We start from the raw sequence: 20,308 nt of genomic DNA, 5'->3' as shown, positions 1-20,308 counted from the left end.
TATAAATAAAGAAATGCCAGTAAAAAACATAAACATGCAGATGCTTCTCCCTCCTTTTTTCCTCTTATTACTCCATTTCCATTGGATTCTTAAATTCTATAAATTTCTTTCCACTACAATTCTGATACCTTCATAGATGTGAGCTGATGATGAAGCTAATGCAGTAAAGAAGTTTGTTAAGGTAGCCTTGGCACTAACGTATGCTGCTATCGGTCAATTAAAAATCTTTATTTATGAAATTGGAAAGAACTAAGTGCCCCTGATTGCATAGTTAAAATAAAATAATGAAAACAGGACAGTGCCTGTTGCCATCCTCGAGTTGGCAACCTTATGGACAGGAGGTGAAATCATTTTTGTTTGGATTCCTTTTATGCTGGAGAATACCCTTCGGATGGTGGGAGGTGAGGGAGAGAGAAGAAAAAGGCAAAATTTCCAACTGTGGAAGCATGAGAAGACAACTGGCATATGGACAACAGCAAATCTTCTTCTCTATGAATAAACTAATTAATTTGATTGAAAAATGCAACCTGCAGAGAGAAAAAGAGATTTCCTGACATTTCTACAAGGACTCATCAAGATAAGCACAGCAAGTTCCGTCAGCTTCTCTGATAATTGTGGTTAGGACACGCAGGGGGAAAGTAAAGCCTTGGTGGTGGTGAAGGAAGAAAATGAAAGCAAGTCAGGAAGGAGGCCAGGTGAAGTTACATCTTGGTTTACATCAGCAGGAGGAGAGATCTGAATAGTATGTGGGTGAAAACGCAAGCCCTAACATGGCAAACAGTCGTGAATCACCATCAACACTTTGGAGAGAAAAATATGTCTCACAAATTTGGTTCATCTCTTTTCCCCCGAGTGTATGTTCCAGTCTTGAAATGAGATGGCCTTTGTAAGTGAACAGAGCAAAGGAGATGCTGAACAAATAGTGGGTTTTCCCCAAGTGAAGTAGCTGACCTATCGCATATGTGAATATAGGAATGAATGGATGAACAAATGAATTAATTTTTCCAGGTAGTTCTAGTTTGTCAGATAAATGTGTTGTAGTGAGCGTTTTAATGATGCAATATCTCAGACTCTTGTGTGTGATTTTATATCACCATTTTGTTAATTCATTTTTAAATTCTTCTAACAATGTTACAATGAGAATTTCTTAGAGATCGAGGTGGAGGTGGTTCAAGAACTAGCAGGAGCAACATTCCCTGAGAATTTATTAAAAATGCAGAATTAGTCCTCCGTCTGATCTATGGAATCAGAATCTGCCATTTAACAAGATCACAAGTGATTCCTAAGCACATTAAAGTTTGACAAGAACTGATCTTCTTGGCACAATTACGGAATAGTATAAATCCATACTCCTTCTTTGTAGACCACTATTTTTAATATCTTTTGTCCCTATTTTTCTATCAAGGGAGGGGACAGACAGTTGAACTATTTTCTTAGAAGCTCCATAAACAATGCTGGTGATGTCTAATTTAATCCTTCAATGGTAATATTATCTCACACGGGTGACTAATGGAATTGCAAGATTTTTGTGAAAGAAGAAACAAGAGGGACAATGTGTGGGTACTGACAACTAATCACTGGCCTAATAAGCAGCAGTAATTAACATACAGCAATCTGGTCAGGTTGAAATGGATATGACTGACCATCACATTTTTTTTTTGTGTAGATAATGTGCAGTTAAAATATGGATAGTCCTTTTCAAATATGGATATGACCGACCATCACAATTTGTTTTTGTGTAGATAATGCGCATTTAAAATATGGATAGTCCTTTTTCAAGTAATAACAAGTATATGATTCTTATAGTTTAAATTACAACTAGGAAAGCCCAATCTCTGGAATTTTTAGAAATGAGAGTAGAGGGGCGCCTGGGTGGCGCAGTCGGTTAAGCGTCCGACTTCAGCCAGGTCACGATCTCGCGGTGCGTGAGTTCGAGCCCCGCGTCAGGCTCTGGGCTGATGGCTCGGAGCCTGGAGCCTGTTTCCGATTCTGTGTCTCCCTCTCTCTCTGCCCCTCCCCCGTTCATGCTCTGTCTCTCTCTGTCCCAAAAATAAATAAAAAACGTTGAAAAAAAATTTTAATAAAAAAAATAAAAAAAGAAATAAAAAAAAAGAAATGAGAGTAGAGAGTAGGATTTTTTGGAAGAATGGTTTTTCACAAAGATAAACAATGATAATTAGAAATCCTCGAGTTGGCATCCTCGAGTTGGCAACCTTATGGACAGGAGGTGAAATCATTTTTGTTTGGTAAATTAAGTTTAGTCATTCATTCATCCATCTCACTAACAATTCTTATCTACTATATTCCCAGCACTGTTTTAGATACTGGGGAAATCTAAGTGAACAAAGCAGACTAACTCCCTCTTATTAAGCTTGCATTCTTCATGGGAGGAGACAGTTAGTTAAAGAATACGTATAATGTATCAGTTGGTGAGAAATGACTAAAAGGGAAGGAAAGCAGGCTATAGATTTAGAGAAGGAAACATCATTGTGTGTGTTATCGTATGTATGCACTCAGGGAAGGCCTCTCTGATCAGGTAATATTTAAGCAGAGCCCTAAATGAAGGGAGGAAATAAGCCATGCAGGTAGCTGGGGCAAAGGCAAACAAATGGAAAATTCCAGAGGCAGGAGGGTGCTGGCCATGTTTGCGAAACAGTGTGCCGGAGCTGACAAAAGGAAAAATGATGTCCTTGTGATTTAGGACTAAAAAATGGTTCAAATTAGGTTAATAGACATCCTTAACAGGAGCAGCTTTTATGGAAATTGACATTTTAATAATCTGAATTCTGATATTTCAGATTGGGAAAGTGTTCCTGTTTTTTGTATTATGTCTTATATTTGATTGATAATTCAATGATACCACTTACTCATTCACGAAATATTTGTCATGTGTCTTGTATATGCCAGGCACCGTGCCAGATGTTCTATAGTGACACAATTTTTGAATTTGAGTAGGCTTCTATTGCCATAGAAATGAATGTGATCTCTGAGTGTCAACATTTCTCATTCTTACTAGGGATAATTTAAACAATCTTTCAATCATTGTATTTAATAGTAGTCCTTGGTTTGTGATGACATCTGCGAGTGTCTTCATCTACTTTGTAAGTATTTAATCAGGAAGATTGAATTGAGGGTTGCCATAATGTATTTGCCACAAGAATCTTTTCATCCAGCCATGCAGTTTCTTTATTGTGTTACTGTTACTATTTTGAATTTATGCTTTCAAAATGCAAGTGAATTTGTTTGCATTTTGAACTTTAATCTTGCTCTGGATAGTTGAAGAATATCAATAATTAAACTGCTGTTGAGTTATATGGACAGAGGAGAAAAATAGATTAGGACTTGGAAACAGTGGTTCATTTTTGTTTCACAGAATCCTTTTTAGGCACACTGCTATTTCTCACATTCCATTCAGTGAACAAATAAATATTCGTACGCATTTAATTTTGAGGGAGGGTTGACAATTTATTTTTATTTCTAGCCGTTGGAAGGGGAACTTCGCAGGTGAATTCTTTCTGAGATACTTATTGTGAGGTCGCAGAGTAAACACTGGGGCCTCCAAGACCGGGCTTCAGGCTGTAATACAAGCTGTAATACAAGCTGCAGGGCGCTTTCAGGCTTAGTGGGAGCTTTTGATAAATGTACATGACCTGTTCTTGCTTTCTCTTCTGGCCCAAGAGACATGTCAGCATACCAGTTGGTGGGAGTGGGGGTGCCGTAGAGAGGAGGACGGACGCATTGGTTTTAGGGGCGAGGAAAGCCTCTTTATATGATTTGGTTAGACCTTTGCCTCTCTTCGTTCTCCAGTGGAAACTACTCAACTGGTAGTAGCTCGAAGACCAGTGTCCACTGTCAGCCTTTGCAGCCGGATTTTTTTAAGGGATGGTTAGGACTTGGAGGAAAGAGGATGTATTTATTGAGTCAGGGGGGCACAGGGGGGCCACTGCACAGATGCACATACTACACTTTCAGAAATTCAGAATGGGAACTGGCCAACAGCGGTGGTGGACGCAGGGGTGGTAAAGGTGGTGGTAGCCATGTAACAGTGATGGTGAAAGTTGGACACATTTGAGGTCGTTGCTTTTACTGGATTCTCGGTTTTGAACCTTGTATTTCACACGGTGTTCATTATTGAGCGTTGATAAATGTCCCAAACCTTGAGAGCTGAAAACTACTAATGTGCTTCATAGGGCCCATTCATTACTGCCATACAACAAAAGCCTTTACGTATGTTTGTATATGCATTACTGAAACTTTCCTTTAAAAAAATCAATATCGCTTTCCTATTTTAAAGCAGGGTGGGGTTCTTTTTGTCGGTTTTGCTTTGCCTAGGATATATCACGCTCTGATTCTTACATTTACTGAAACATTATAAATATTTAAAATATCTGGTCATTTATTTTACCTTGTCACCATGTGTGTGAGGAAAATCGGGTCTCAGTGTATTGTGGTTTCTACCATTAATGTAAACGTTATGCTAAGAGCATTTGTCTCAATAGCAACAACCGTACTTTTCATTTTGGTGAGAACAAAGAACAAAATTATCCATTGATGACAATCGCTATAAAAACCCACTAAATGACCTTTTTTTACCTTCTGTTTTTGTATCCTGATAATTACTGATATAAATGAAATGAGGAATAGGTATGAAAATCAGCTCTAAAAAAATAACATCAGTGCGGACAGTGCAGCATGATGGCAAAGTAGACCCAAGGGCCAAACGACCTGAGTCCCAGTTTCCCACCTCCCCTTGTTTGCCCTTTGACCCAGGTATACTTTTGTTTCCCCATCTGTAAATTGGGGCTAAGATCAGTTCCTGCATCATTAGGATTAATTATAGTAATACATCTATTGTCTGACACACAATAAATATAATTTGTTATTCATATATAAAATGATATTTAAATGTCCCAAAGTGTACAAGGTCAAAATGATTATTTAGTAGATAATGTACTACTTATGTAGTGTTATTAATTTATAAATAATTCGGTAAAGACATTTTTATGTGTCCTAAACCTGCCTCCATGTTTTCTCCATGCTTTTGGTTCAAGTTAAAGCAACACACTCATTTTCGACCCTGAATATTCACTGGAAGCACCTGGTTGGATTTAAATTGCACTAAATCACCATTTTGTGATAGTTTTAATAAACACCTGCTGTGTAAACATCATCTTCATCGATCACTTTTGTAACAGAGGAAATGAAACAAAAACCTATACAAGGGGGTTAAAATAACTACATATGTAAGTATACTTCGGCCTTCCTGGAACATCTAGTTGTACATAAACAATTTGTGAGCTAAAATCAAAATTCTATAATCTAGTCATTAAAACCATTTTGCTGAGATTTTCAGGCCAACAGTTTGAATAAGGAAATAAATTAATTTTGGTGTTTATCAGTGTGATTTTAGTTACAAAATGGCATGCATTTGAAAGTAAAAAGTGCATTAAAAATTCAGTTTCTCTAATTCATACTGGTAGCCCTCCTTAAATCAAATATATAGGTTTTATTGACAGCTTAAATCATGTGATTGTATTGTATTTGCATGTATAACATGCATATTTTAACACCACTGAGGATTCTTTTGTAATTTGTAAATTCACATTAATATTTTACCTCCTTTCATTAGTTGTATTTCTTATTTGAGAATTGCATATAAGCAAGTCATTATGAAGTATAAGAAATTGGGCCTGAGAACCTAGCTTATTAAATAGTTTAGCCCTCTTGGTAATTTAAAAAAAATTTTTTAATGTTTATTTCTGAGAGATAGAGACAAGTGTGAGCAGGGGAGGGCCAGAAAGAGGGAGACACAGAATCCGAAGCAGGCTCCAGGCTCTGAGCTTTCAGCACAGAGCCCGACGTGGGGCTCGAACACACAAACCACAAGATCATGACCTGAGCTGAAGTCAGATGCTTACTGACTGAGCCACCCAGTCGCCCCTTCTTGGTAATTTTTAATAGTAGGTCTCTAGGATTTATGAAGTCTATACATTTACATATTTATTAGTATATTGCCTACCATATTATTGTGTTTTCATAAGTAGTTTTATATATTTTATAATGTATTTCCATAAAGCCCAAGAAAACACTAGTTAGACTATAAAATATAGGCTGAGATTTAAGAAAGCATGTACAGTTTTGGCATGTATAAATCTGTCTAGAGAACCAAAATTTCAGAAAATCCTATTTATATTTATTGCTAGATAATTTAACTCAGGATATAATTCCTTATAAATATTATGTGACATAATAAAATACTATGGATAAAGACTGCCCAGTAAGGATTCCTTGCTATGGTCAAGCCAGTTATCTGTTGGTGTAGACCTGTGCTTTCCAATATGGCAGCCACTAGCCACATGCATCTTTTTAGTTGCAAATTTAAATTATTATAATTAGATATGGGTTAAAATTCAGTTTCTCATTTGCATACACTAGCCATATTTCAAGTGTCCAATAGCCACACAGGGCTGGTGGCTATAGTACTGAATAATGCAGATACACATTTACGTTGTTATAAAGATCTATTGGGCAGTACTGGCTAGAGTAGAAATGCTTTTCTGCAGTCCAACAAAGTCTCTGTAAAGCAGACTCTATGTTTGCACCAATTTCCTTTATGTTCATAGAGGTATGTCCCTGAAGCAGGGTGTGGAGTGAGAGACAAATCTTCAGTAAAATTATTTGGAAAATGGTATTCCTTAAAATGCTTTTTTACTGCAACTAACAACCCAAATCCAAGTGCCTTATAGTATCACTTCTTAAGGTGTGATATATGGACCAGCAGCATTGGTATCCCTTGGGCATACAAATGAAGACTCTCAGCCCCTCTCTAGACTTAGAATCCACAGTAGAACATATTCCCCAGGTGATTTGTATGCACATTAAAGTTTGGGAAGCCCTGGTTAAAACCATAAGGATGTCATTGTCTTATATTACAATAAATCCCCTGGTGCGATAGCTATACGTTAAGTATATGACTCCATAGTGCCATCAAAATCTGAGGTTCTTTCTTTTTTTTTTTTTTTATTAGGGTATAATTAACATACAGTGTTATATTAGTTTCAAGGATACAATAAAATAATCCAACAATTCTGTATGTTTCTCAGTGTTCATCAAGCTAAGTGTACTCTTAATCCCCTTCACCTATTTCATCCATCCCCTCACCCAATACCTCTCTGGCAGCTACCAAATTTCTTTTCTTTTCTTTTAAATTTTATAATGTTTAGTTATTATTTTTGAGAGAGAAAGAGAGGAGAGAGTGCAAGCGGGGGAGGGGCAGAGCGAGAGGGAGACACAGAATCCGTAGCAGGCTCCAGGCTCTGAGCTGTCAGTGCAGAGCCCGACATGGGGGCTCAAACCCATGAACCGTGAGATCATGACCTGAGCCGAAGTTCGGCGCTCAACTGACTGAGCCACCCGGGTGCCCCACAAATTTGTTTTCTGTATTTAAGAGTCCATTTTTTGGTTTGTCTCTTTCCTTTGTTCGTCTGTTTTATGTCTTAGGTCATTGTATGAGTGAAATCATGTGATAGTTTTCTCTGACTGGCCTATTTCACTTGCCATGATAGTCTCTAGTTCCTTTCAGTTTATTGGTTTTGGTAGCCTCCTTCTGTCCTTAAATGATTTTACAATTGGAAGTTGGCTGTAGCAGTTCCCAGCATCATATCCTGACCTGCTTCTGTCTCTAGATGTTGTCAGAACTATCTCCAGTCTGGCGCTAGTTTGTTCTAGTTCCACGGTCTTCTCCCTCCATTGCCAGTCACGTATTTATCCTTCATTTTCCTTTCGCTTTTACAGGCCTTTCCAAATGACCACCTGAAAACCATAAAATGAAACCAAGGAGAAAGCAAACTCTTTTCTTGCCCATGGGTGGTAGATTTTTATTTTATGAATTTGACAAATGTCCCTAATTTATTTGCATCTTTAGAATGTTAGTTGGAAATGTGGAATTTCTTTTTCACTTTAATAATATTTTAAATTGAACAATATGAAATTGTCATTTTCATGGAAAGAAAACTCGTGTATTAGCAGCTTCATATGACCCAACCTAACATAAAGAAGGAAGGTAAGTCCATGAAGAAGGAAGATAAGTCAAAGTTAAGAGCACAGACTTGGGTCACAGATAGTTTAGCATTTATACACTGTCTTAGCTTGTCACTGAGGCAACTTGGGCAAGTTCTTTAACCTTCCCAAATTCCATTGTCCTCAGAAATAAAAGAATAATGGTATTATCTACCTCAGTAAGTGATAATGAAGACCAAATGTAATTATTCGGTGTTTTTCAAACATGTCAGTCATGTTCCACCTTCACAATTTCTTTCATATCTGCACTCTTTTTTTTAAATAAAGTGTTTATTTATTTTGAGAGCGAGATTGCAAGCCACAGAGGGGCAGAGAGAGAGGGAGAGATAGAATTGCAAGCAGGGTCAGCCTCAAGGCTTGATCTCAACACGGGGCTTGATCTCAAGACCATGAGATCTTACCTGAGATGAAATCAGGAGTCAGACACTTAACTGTCTGAGCCACCCCGTTGCCCCTGCACTTTTATTATATTTAAGACTCCTTCTTAAAATAATTATCTTTACTTAGCTTCATCCTAAACTGTTTGATTTTATATATGCATTGAAGTTATATGTAGACTCACTGTATGTACGTGTGTATACATACACATGCATATATTGTTCAGCCATATAGATATATGCCAAGACATACTAAAATAATTTGATAAGTTTTTCCTTTTGCCATGAAAATCATTCTGCAAAGCACAAATAGATCTCATTCCATCATTTAGGATCCACTGAAATAGTGCATCTTATGGTTACTAACAGAGTTATCACACGAAAAGTGTTGAATACATGTTAACCAATATAGTTAAAAATTTATTTTAAAGATATTTTCACCCAAGGGGTAGTTATCCCCCACCCCTTTCTAAAGTTACCCCTTCTTCTACCACATTTAAAAAAGGGGCATTTGTGTTGCAAAGGCTTCTAAACAGGCTTCTGATAGCAGTGCCTCCTAGTGGTTGTTTCTGTCTCTGCTCAGGCATTGCCAGGAGCCACTGTTCATTCACTTCCCTGCTGCTCATTCTGAGAACTCTGGCTTGCGATTCACCTGCATATATTGAGGCTGTCTATTTGCAGGCCTCAGTGAGCAGAGGAAGCATAGCACCTTTTACCACCTATTAACTTATTCCATATAACGCCTGCACGGAAAGCAGTAAATAGTGACCAGACATTACTGAATAATTAAGAGTTTCTAAAGTAACAGCCTTGGGAAAGCAAAAACATTTTTGAACATTATAGTGAAAATAATTATTCTTAGGGTCATCTGAGTGGCTCAGTCAGTTGAGCATTCGATTTTGGCTCCAGTTGTGATCTCATGGTTCATTCGAGCCCCACATCAGGCTCCGTGCTGTCAGCACAGAGCCTGCTTCGGATCCTCTGTCGGCCCCCCTGCCCCGCCCTCTTTGCCTCTCCCCCACTGGCACACTCTATCTCAAAAATAAACATTAAAAAAATTGTTCTTAAAGGCCAAAGGAAAGCCATACAAAGTTCACTCTTCACAGAGGCTTCCCCACAGGGACATCCTACTCACTAGGAGTTTCCAGCATAGGTATGGAATTCAGTGAATATCTGTTGAATGAAATGTCTGTCTAAAAGTTTACAAAAAGGAAGTAAATATTTTAAAATTAAATTGCTTATTAACTCTAACAAATGTGTGTTGTAATAGTTCTTCAAGTATAAATAACATTGTGGGAATTTTTCTTCAGTTTTTGAAAGGTGAGATTTGTATCTTAACGTAAAGACAAACTGGGCAGGAAAAACAACGAAAGTAAAGAGTGATACTGTAGCTAATTCTCATGAAATCTTATTCTCGGGTCAGTTCTCAAGGGGTTGACTGAACCAATAAAGTGAATGATTTATATACTTTACAATGTAAGGATGATATTCGTTATCTAAGAGGCTTAAACTAGCATCTTTGAGTTTTTGCTTTTACTTAAATGGGTGCTTCTTCATTTATGTTACTGCTCATAAAAAGAAGATGACTGCCTTTTTTGCTTGATAAATGAAAGCTTATTCTCATAGGCTTTTGACTGCAGTGTGCCTCAGTGAACATGTGTCTGTGAAAGGTAAAAGATCAGTAAATGGTGAAATCTAAATTATATTAAACCCTCAACTATGTGTGTATTTTGTGTGTTTAAACCTGCTGACTAATGGAAATTTCTGGTAAAAATTTTATAAATCACAATAGTAAATTCCTAATTCAAATTATGTCTTCTTTATTAGTGTTATAAGATTAATGTTCAGCATACTGTAGTTTCCTAAAAATGCTTTAAACCTGTCTTCATGAAGAACATTTACTTCAAAATAGGTATTAACACTTCTCATTTGAGTCTCATATTTTTATTGTATGGATAAAATAACCTGTTTTAATTTTCATCCTCACCATGCAGATTGATAAGCAAGATGTTGTCCCTTGTCCCTGATCCTGGCAATCTATCTGAGAAGGTTTAAGTTGGTTTTAGGGCATATAGCCAGGCTTTAAATTCATTACCCAGCCCACTGTTGTTTACATCTTTGTAAACAATACATCTGTGTCACTTATCTATTTCTGCATAACAAATGTCTCTAAATCTTAGTGGCTTAACACAATACTTTATAATTACATCATGATTCTGTAGAGCAGGGATGTGGCCAGGGTTCATCTCGGTGGTTGTTCTGCAATTGTGATACGGCTGAGGTCACTCTTTGGGCTGCATTCAGCAGGAAGCTCAACTTTTAAGATAGCATTTTATCCTCTAGAGTCACTTACAACATTGCCTCTCATCATTCAGGAGTGTAGCCTGGTCTTCTAACACCATGGCAGCTGGGTTCTGAGGCAGAGTAGAAATGCTTCCTTGTTCCCTTACAGCATCTATACTTGGAACTCGTAGAGTGTCACATCTGCCCTGTTCTGTTGGTCAAAACAAATCACAAGGCTAGTCCATATTCGTGAGGATGGGAAGTAGATTCTGGGGCAGAGTGGCAAAAAATTTGTGGCCATCTTTAATCACCATACATACTAAAATAATGGAGGTCTAAATGAACCATTTCCAGGATATGCTGTTAGTTCAGTTATCAGAGATGGGTCACACTTTACTTAACATGTTCACATTTAGTTAGTTGTGTGAAACTTTCTAAAACTCAAGATGTATGAACTATAATAAGTCGGAGAAAGAATAACTTCAGTGGTGATTAATCATGGGCTCTGCTTCTCTTCTTAATGTCTGTTAGATGCCAAACAATGTGAACATGCCATAGATTAAAACGTCAACAGTTTTATCTTCTAGGTTTAATAATAATAAGTAAAGTTATTTTGATAGAGGTAGTAATAGACATCGTTCACATTTTCAGCTTACATAAAGTTCTAATGGATCTTCAGAATCAGCAACTGAAAGAGTTAAATGATTGGCTAACTAAAACAGAAGAGAGAACAAGGAAAATGGAGAAAGAGCCCCTTGGACCTGATATTGAAGACCTAAAACGCCAAGTACAACAACATAAGGTTAGTATATTTAATGCTGTTTGCTTTCTTCTGGAGAACAAACTCTGTGTATACATATGTGTTTTATATACACACATTTATACATATATCAGGGTTTACAGGTAGGAAAGAATTAAAGCTTCAGTTAGGAAGAGTTTGAGAGTCATTTTTACCTAATATTTTCTGAAACGTTTGTGTTTTTCAAATGTGGCATAATTAGGCTTTTCATATTTGAAAAAATATCAAATGCATTCCTGGAGGACAGCAACACTGGATATGTGATTTATTAAAGTTTTGGTTTCTTGGAAGAGGGACTCTGTAGGGATTACTTGCAATGCAAATTAAACTAATAAGACATGATTTTTTGTACGTTTTTACCTTCAGTTCAGAAAGTCTTAGAACAGGCGAAGTTTGATTAAAATGAACATCTGTAACGTTGCTTTTGTATGAAATACAGAATCTATTATTTGCAATACTTCCATCATATCTTTTTTCAGTTTATTGGTATATTTACAAGTTAGGCTCTTTGGTCGCCAAAAAGCATTTGTTGTTTCTGTGAGTAGGATTTCTACAGGTTTATTTCTTTTTTTTCTTCAGTATCCATTTTTTAAATTCAGATAAAATTGACATATAACATAATATACATTTTAGGTATATGATATAATGATTCAAAAATCTGTTCACTCTGTGAAATGATCAGAATAAGTCTAGTTACCATTCCTTACCATACGGAGTTGTACATTTTTTTATTTTGTGATGAGAACTGTAAAGATGGACCCTCACAGCAACTTTCAAACATGCACTACAATATTACTGATTGTCATACCAGGCTGTACATTGCATACAGATGATTTACTGTTTTAGAAGTGGAAGTTTGTCCCTCAGCCGTTTTGCCCACCTCCTCACCCGTCTCCCCTCTGGCATCTACCATTTAGTTCTCTTTATCTGTAAGATTTGTTTTGTTTTCTATCTTCTGCATATAAGTGGAATCATATGGTATTTGTCTTTCTCTGTCTGACTTACTGCACTTAGCTTAATACCCTCAAAGTACATCCATGTTGTCACAAAGAGCAAGAATTCGTTTTTTATGTCTGAGTATATTGCAGTATGTATATATGTATGTATAAATACATACATACACACACACACACACACACACACACACACACACACACGCACGCATGCCACATCTTCTTTACTCATCCATCAGTGGACACTGAAGTTGTTTCCATATCTTGGCTATTGTAAATAATGCTGCAATGAACATAGGAGGACATATATCTTTTTGAGTTATTGTTTTCATTTTGTTTTGATAAACACCCAGAAGTGGAATTGCTGGATCATATGATAGTTCTATTTTTAGTGTTTTGAGGAAACTTCATACTGATTTTCATAGCGGTTACATAAACTTACTTTCCTAACCACAGTGGACAAGGTTATTTTTTTCTCCACATCCTCCCCAACACTTGCTATTTCGTGTTTTTCTTTTCTTTTCTTTTCTTTTCTTTTCTTTTCTCTTCTTTTCTTTTCTCTTCTTTTCTCTTCTTTTCTCTTCTTTTCTTTTCTTCTTTTTTTTTTTTTTTGATAATAGCCATTGTAACAAATGTGAAGTGAGAGCTCACTATGGTTTTCATTTCCATTTCCCTGATGATTAGTGATGTTGAGCATCTTTTGATGTGCCTGTTGGAAAAATGTCTTTTCAGATCGTTTGCCTATTTTAAAATCTGATTGTGTTTTTGTTGTTGAGTCGTTTAAGTTCTTTATATATTTTGGATATTAACCCCTTGTTGGGTATATGATTTCCAAATATCTTCTCCCATTCATTAGGTTATTCTTTTCATTATGTTGATGGTTTCCTTTGCTGTGCAGAAGCTTTTTGGTTTGATGTAGTCCCATTTGTTTATTTTTGCTTTTATTATCTTTGCTTTTAGAGTCAAATCCAAAAAAAAAAAAAACCTCATCACCAAGACTGCTGTTATGGAGTTTACCACTTATGTATTCTTTTAAGAGTTTTATGGTTTCAGTTCATACATCAATTCTTAATCCATTTTGAGTTAATTTTGGTGTATGGTGTAAGTGTTGTCTAGTTTCATTTAAATGTGATTCTGCCCTTTTTTCAACACCATTTATCGAAGAGGGTGGCCTTTCTTCATTGTACGTTCTTGCCTCCTTTGTTGTAAATTAACTGACCACATACGCATCATTTATTTCTTGGATTTTTATTACATTCCCTCAATCTGTGTGTGTGTGTTTTATGCCCAAACCATACTGTTTTGATTACTATAGCTTTGTAATATAGTTTGTAATCAGAGAAGATCACGCTTCCAGTTTGTTCTTCTTTGTCAGCATTGCTTTGGCTACTCAAGTCTTTTATGGCACTGTACAAATTTTAGGATTGTTTGTTCTAGTTCTGTGAAAAATGCCGTAGGAATTTAGATGTGGGTTGCATTGAATCTGTAGATTGCTTTGGTAATATGGACATTTTCATAATATTAATTCTTCTAAGTCATGAGCATGAAATATCTTTCCATTTATTTGTGTCTTCTTCAGTCTTTCGTCAATATCTTGTAGTTTTTAGTATATAGATCTTTCACCTCCTAGGTTAAATTTATTCCTAGGCACTTTATTCTTTTTGAAGCAATTGTAAATTGGGTTGTTTTCTTAATTTCTCTCTTGGATAGTTTGTTGTTCCTGTGTATAAACACATTTTTGTATAATGTTATTGTATCCTGCAATTTTACTATATGTATTAGTTCTAACAGTTTTCAGTGGAGTCTTTAGGATCTTGTGTTTAAAGTCATGTTGCCTGCAAATAGTGACAGTTATTTCTAAGTTGGAATTTTGAAAGTGCTTCATTCTAATAGCCATTATAAAACTAGCTCTGGGTTTTACCATAGGAACAAGAGCTTGCTCAGTCCATCAAGAAACACACACACACACACACACACACACACACACCACACACACACACACACACACACACACACACACACACACAGAATAACCTTCATAATTGGTCCAGAGTAGGCTTGCCAAATCTGGGAAATAAAAATCCAAGAAACCTAGTTAAATTTGCATTTCAGATAAGCAACAAATACTGTTTTAGTGGAAGTATGTCCCAAATTATTCACTGTTTATCTGAAATTGAGATCTTAGTTGGCATTCTGGATTTTATCTGACAACTCTATTTAGGATTCTCTGGTTCTTGGATTCATGGCTTTGGAAGGAAATATCTGCTCCTTCAACTCATTCCTGCTAAATCTGCATCTCGCTCAAGTTTATTGTCTCTTTTTATAACATTTTTCAGAGGTAGCTTGGAAGTTATTCTTTGCAGATGCAAGATACTGTTCCTTCTAAGTCGCAGAGTTCTTTTCTTATGTAATGAGCTTCTGATTCAATAACAAACAAGGCTGGCCTTCGCTTTTGCCGCCCTCACAGCCATTTTGGCCACAGGAGTTTACAGTGGAGCAGTATGGGGACAGCTATAGCTATGGTAATCCAGGTACTCTGCACCCAGGGGGAAAAAAATAAAACATCAACTGTATTCTAATTTTCATGTGAAAGTTGTGATGAAAAGAGGCTAATTTGTCACATAGGTGTTTTTTTTTTTTAATATTTATTTATTTTTGAGACAGAGAGAGACAGAGCATGAACGGGGGAGAGGCAGAAAGAGAGGGAGACACAGAATCCGAAGCAGGCTCCAGGCTCCGAGCCATCAGCCCAGAGCCCGACACGGGGCTCGAACTCACGGACCGCGAGATCGTGACCTGAGTTGAAGTCGGACGTTTAACCGACTGAGCCACCCAGGCGCCCCTGTCACATAGGTTTTAAGTGAACATCTGATAAAGAACTTAGATCCAGTGCTGGATGTCAAACTGGACCACATTTCATGTGTGCATCATGCACTCCTATTGTAGACACTATGCAACCCTCTTCCCCTCGGTCTGCCCTGGAAGTGTCATGCAGACAGTTTCTGTATACACTAATGGTTTCTCTGTGTCTGAAGACATTTGCTGCCACAAGAGAGTCTCAGCTAGTTTGGGGGTGGGAAGGAAGCAGAGTTAGTGCTGAGAGCTTCCATTAATTAACCCATGAGGAATGGGAGATGATGGATAAATGCCCAAGAATCCTTGGCCCATGGTAGGACAATCCCAAGGTGTTTCTTAATTCCCACAATCCCTCAAAGGTGTCCCGGCAAGACTGGGCCCAGGTGTCCATGAGGTAAACTGCCTCACATTCTCACTCATAATGCCTCCTGAGATCACTTCCCAATTAAACTCTTTGCACCTAAATCCTTGGTTCAAGATTGGTCTGTGAAAGAACTCAACGTGACAGCCTTCTTACCTGGAGGCCAGAGTACTATCCAGCTTTGACACCAAATAAATGTGTAGTTTTCATAAGGGTCACCTAGGGGGCTCAGTCAGTTAAGTGTCTGACCCTTGATTTTGTCTTGGGTCATGATCTCACGGTGAGGTCAAGCCCCGAGTCCGGCTCTGCTCTGACAGCACAGATTCTCTCTCTCCCTTGTCTCTGCCCCTCCCCTGCTAGTGTGCTCTCTCTCCCTCTCCCTCTCCCTCTCTCTCAAAATAAATAAATAATCTTTAAAAAAGTAATTACTTTTTCTTATGTTCTCCATATCTTCACATTGGAAATAATACTGGTTTTAATTTTTCTGTTGGTTTTAGAATGTGAGGCTTTTTAGGAAAGGGCAAGAGTAAGGCTGGTAACATCAGAGGGAATGATGTTGACACTGGACCTCTGTAGTATGAGGAAGCCAGGAGGGATTCCAAAAGAGAAATGGCAGAATAATAAGAGAAAGCCTGACAATTGATAATAATCTTTTTTACTTGAAGCAATTACGGGGAGAAGAAAATGAAACAATTTATAAAGGAGTTAAATTTATCTATCTATCTATCTATCTATCTATCTATTTAAAGTTTTTATTTAAATTCCAGTTCACAGGCAGTATAATATTCGTTTCATGTGTACAGTATAGTGATTCAGCACTTCCACAGAGCACCTGGTGCTCCTCAGGACAGGTGCACTCCTTAATCCCCATCACCTGTTTCACCCATCCCCCACCTCCCTTCTGATAACCATCCATTGTTCTCTATAGGTGAATTTATTTAAATTTTCTAATGTTTATTTATTTTTGAGAGAGAGACAGAGAGAGAGAGAGAGACCCAGAGCATGAGTGGAGGAGGAGCAGAGAGAGAGTGGGAGACACCGAATCTGAAGCAGGCTCCAGGCTCTGTGCCGACAGCTCGGGGCTCAAATCCAGGAACCAGAAGATCATGACCTGAGCCAGAGGCAGACACTTAACCAACTGAGCCACCCAGGCGCCCCAGTAGTTGAATTTATTTAAATGGGTAACATATATTCTCTTAAAAGTACATACTTAAAAGGAGTATGTTTTTTTGTTGTTATTATTCTTGCCATGTTTCATAAAACAGAAAAAGATAAATGTTCTTTCTTGAAGTAACTGAGTCCAACCTAAAGCCTGATTTAAGTAGTCATCAATTCGCTTTGCAGCTTTTCTTCCCAAGAATTGTAGGTGAATGAAAATAAGGCAATTTCCCGTGACAACCAAATACATCAGCAACCCTAGTAGTCGAGGAAAGCAACTCCACCCAGCTGCATCGCCACACTTGTCACCTAAGATAACATGTAGGGTTGTTAGCTATGTATAGATAGACATCACATTCTTTAGTCATCTTCCTTCTTTTTCTAAGAGATGATTACAGATGACAAATCAAAGAAAAGACACAGATTTTGTGGCCCGGAATCCATTTAAATTCTGCTCAGGTCAGAGGCCTCTGCCTGGTTCTTTCTCTCTCTGTCTCCCCTTCTCCCTACTTCTCTCCCTCCCTCCCTCTCTCCCTCTGTTGGAGGCCAGAAAAAAAAAAGTTGGCGAGCCTTGCAAGTACACCATGGATATCACAGATACGCTTCTCTGTGTTCTGTGACAGGACCTTTTGCCACGTCCATTTGTACAGCATTTTATTACAAGGCAGGCTAGAAATGCAACTACTGTACAATGTCATGGAGATAAGTCACTTGTATGGAGTCTGTCAATTAGGCAAGGCAAAACAATCAAACCTCTATTGGCAGTTACTGTTAAATGTAGCCAAAGGGTTAACTCTGGGTAACTGGGAAAAGTGGAGTGTGTCACAGAATTTGGAAAAACCAATTGGTCTTCAAGGCTTTTGCTTTGGGGAGAGCATTTATAGGTTGACTTCAGATCTGAGCCACCCAAAATTTATTCTCTTGGGAATGAATAAATTGAAATTCTCCTTCCCTTTGCTAAGGAACATGGCGGAAATAATTCTGGTGGGTTATTTTTGTCTTCAGAGACGGACTATGATGTTGATAAGGAATGAGGGTTTCCCTTGAAGAAGTGACAGTATTATTGAGGAGTCATAGTGTGTTGTGGGCTTGGGCACTGATTAATGGGAAGGAAGTTTGCTCTTTTGGGGGGGGGTGTTTTCATCAAAATGAGAGTATTTGACTGAGGAACGTTTTGTTTCAAAGCACAGTCGGACTGAGATGTAGTTGAAGGCTTAGTTTACTGGCCAAGTTTCCAATTCTTCTGAGAGGTTTAGACTTTCTGTTTTTACCTACATTGGCTTAGTAACAGCGTCAACAAAATCCTTACCATACTAGTTATTAGAATCTGCAGATGTAAATATGACATGTGCTCTCCACTCCTACTTCGTTGAATGTTCCGTGTTGACTACTGATGAATACAAATTAAATAGTCTTTTAGAAGCTCAGTCACTTATCCTTTGCTTGCAGCTTAGTTAATCTCAAGCATTTGGGTTGCCAAGATTGTAAAATACCCTCTTCTGGTGACCTTTAAAATGATCTAGATGTGCATGTAATGGGGAAGTTTTAAGTGTAATCCGGCTAAAGGACTTGGCATTTCATTTTATCCCATCGCATTCTGTTCCATATCATTGAACAAACACTCATTAAAGCATCATATGCTGTGAAGAATATAGAGATTGACTATATATACGGAATCTTCCTCAGGAAAGTCACAGGTTCGTACAGCAGATAAAGACACCGTTGTACAAGGCAGAATATGGCAAATGACTTGAGAATATTAAAAACAGTGACTTGTTTGAGCAAAGGAAATGACGTGGCAGAAATGTAGGGTGTATGTCACTTGCCTGGATCATGTGTTGCACTATCTTCAGTGCTAAAAGACTACATACAACCTGATCGTGAAGGGTCTTGAACTCAAGACTCAGGCATTTGGAGTTACTCTATCAGTAATAGATACCTATTATTGATGAGAAACTAAAGAGTGGTTGTTTAGGAAAATTTATCTTAATTTTTTAGGAAGATACGTCTTATAAGATAAACCAGAGCACAGATGAATAGGAGGCCAGAAGATATGTTAGGAAGGTAGTGCAGAGAGTACATAGAACCTGAATGGAGTCATGTCAGTGAAAATTGTTAACAGGTATAAGGAACATTTTGGAAATCAACAGCACAAGCAGCAGGACTAAATGTAGGAAATGAGCAAAGGGCTTGAAATAATAGATTGTGAGACTGGGCAATTAGGAACCCAAAATTGGATAAGAAAAGAATAGACAGTATTAAGTAGAAATGCAGTATTTGGAAGGAGGAGGCAGATTCTGAAAAGCCTCAGAATGCCATGGAATCAAGTAGTGCTTTTAGTGTCTAGTTAGCTCTCCTCAATCTTTAATAAGATTATAAGTACATTATTAATTACTGCTATGAAATTCCAGTTTATTTCCTTTTACCCTTATAAGTGATTAATGAATGTTTGATGGCTATCACAGTAAACATAAACAATATAATCAGGAAAAAATACTATGCTACAGCCACAGAACCAGATAGACCTCTTCTGATTTCTCCACTGCCTAGCCAAATACTTAGTACATAATTGATGCTCAATAAATGGTTTTTTTTTTGTAGCAGATGCTTTAAATTATTTTGACTAGTTCTCTTCCACATGGAAGCCTCATCATTGCTTCCTTCCTTGCAGACACATAAATCTGACAAGTTAAATAAAGAAAAAAAATTGTGAGTAGGGGCAAGGAAACAACTTACAGGTGAGGAAGGAACACATCGATAAAGCAGTTTACGTGGAGATATAATCCCTGATGCCCTCTCACTACCCCTCACATTTGTTCTTCTATCCCTGTTTCATTTCCTGTTAAAATATGTTAATGGTTGTAACCCTGGCATCTTCATAAATAGCGCAGAAGATGCTACCAGGAGTCATACTTAGGTATGTCTGTTGAAATGAAACTTGTAACCCTTGCGTATGCAGAAAAGGAAGTCCATTTGATGGAATCACATTTTTAGCTGGATACCTGCCACAGGATGGTCAGTTCATGAGGAATATATGCAGACTCCACCAGCTGGACAAACTGTACTGTCTGTAATCATAAGACTCTGTTCTTAAATTTATGTGCAAAATTCTGGTGGTGTGAGTCACCTTGAACCTGATAGAAATTATAAGGACTTTTTGCCCTCTGGTCTCAATCATAGGCTAAATTAGTTCTGGTTGGCCCTTTTTTAAAGCTGGCCTTAGTAGGTGATGGGTATTGAAGAGGGCATCTTTTGGGATGAGCACTGGGTGTTGTATGGAAACCAATTTGACAATAAATTTCATATATTAAAAAAAATAAAGCTGGCCATACAACTTAATCTTTTCCCCCAGATTCTTACTAAGAAAGGAGAGAGAGGGCCTAGAGACATTACACTTTTTCTTTTTTTACATTCCATATATACCTTACTTGACCCTCAAGGG

At 37.6% G+C, this 20,308-nt stretch overlaps 1 protein-coding gene across 1 annotated transcript in view; it reads left to right on the top strand.

The window, feature by feature from the left end:
• DMD (dystrophin) overlaps window positions 1-20,308 on the top strand; it is a 1,998,908-nt gene that overhangs the window by 553,552 nt on the left and 1,425,048 nt on the right. The window contains exon 12 of the mRNA XM_049644567.1: window positions 11,391-11,541. Within this exon, the coding sequence (XP_049500524.1) occupies window positions 11,391-11,541 (151 nt within the window). The remainder of the gene's footprint in view (window positions 1-11,390; window positions 11,542-20,308) is intronic.

The sequence above is a fragment of the Panthera uncia genome, chromosome X (genome assembly GCF_023721935.1).
Source record: "Panthera uncia isolate 11264 chromosome X, Puncia_PCG_1.0, whole genome shotgun sequence".
NCBI classification, from domain to species: domain Eukaryota; kingdom Metazoa; phylum Chordata; class Mammalia; order Carnivora; family Felidae; genus Panthera; species Panthera uncia.
This window is presented reverse-complemented; position numbering and strand designations above follow the sequence as displayed.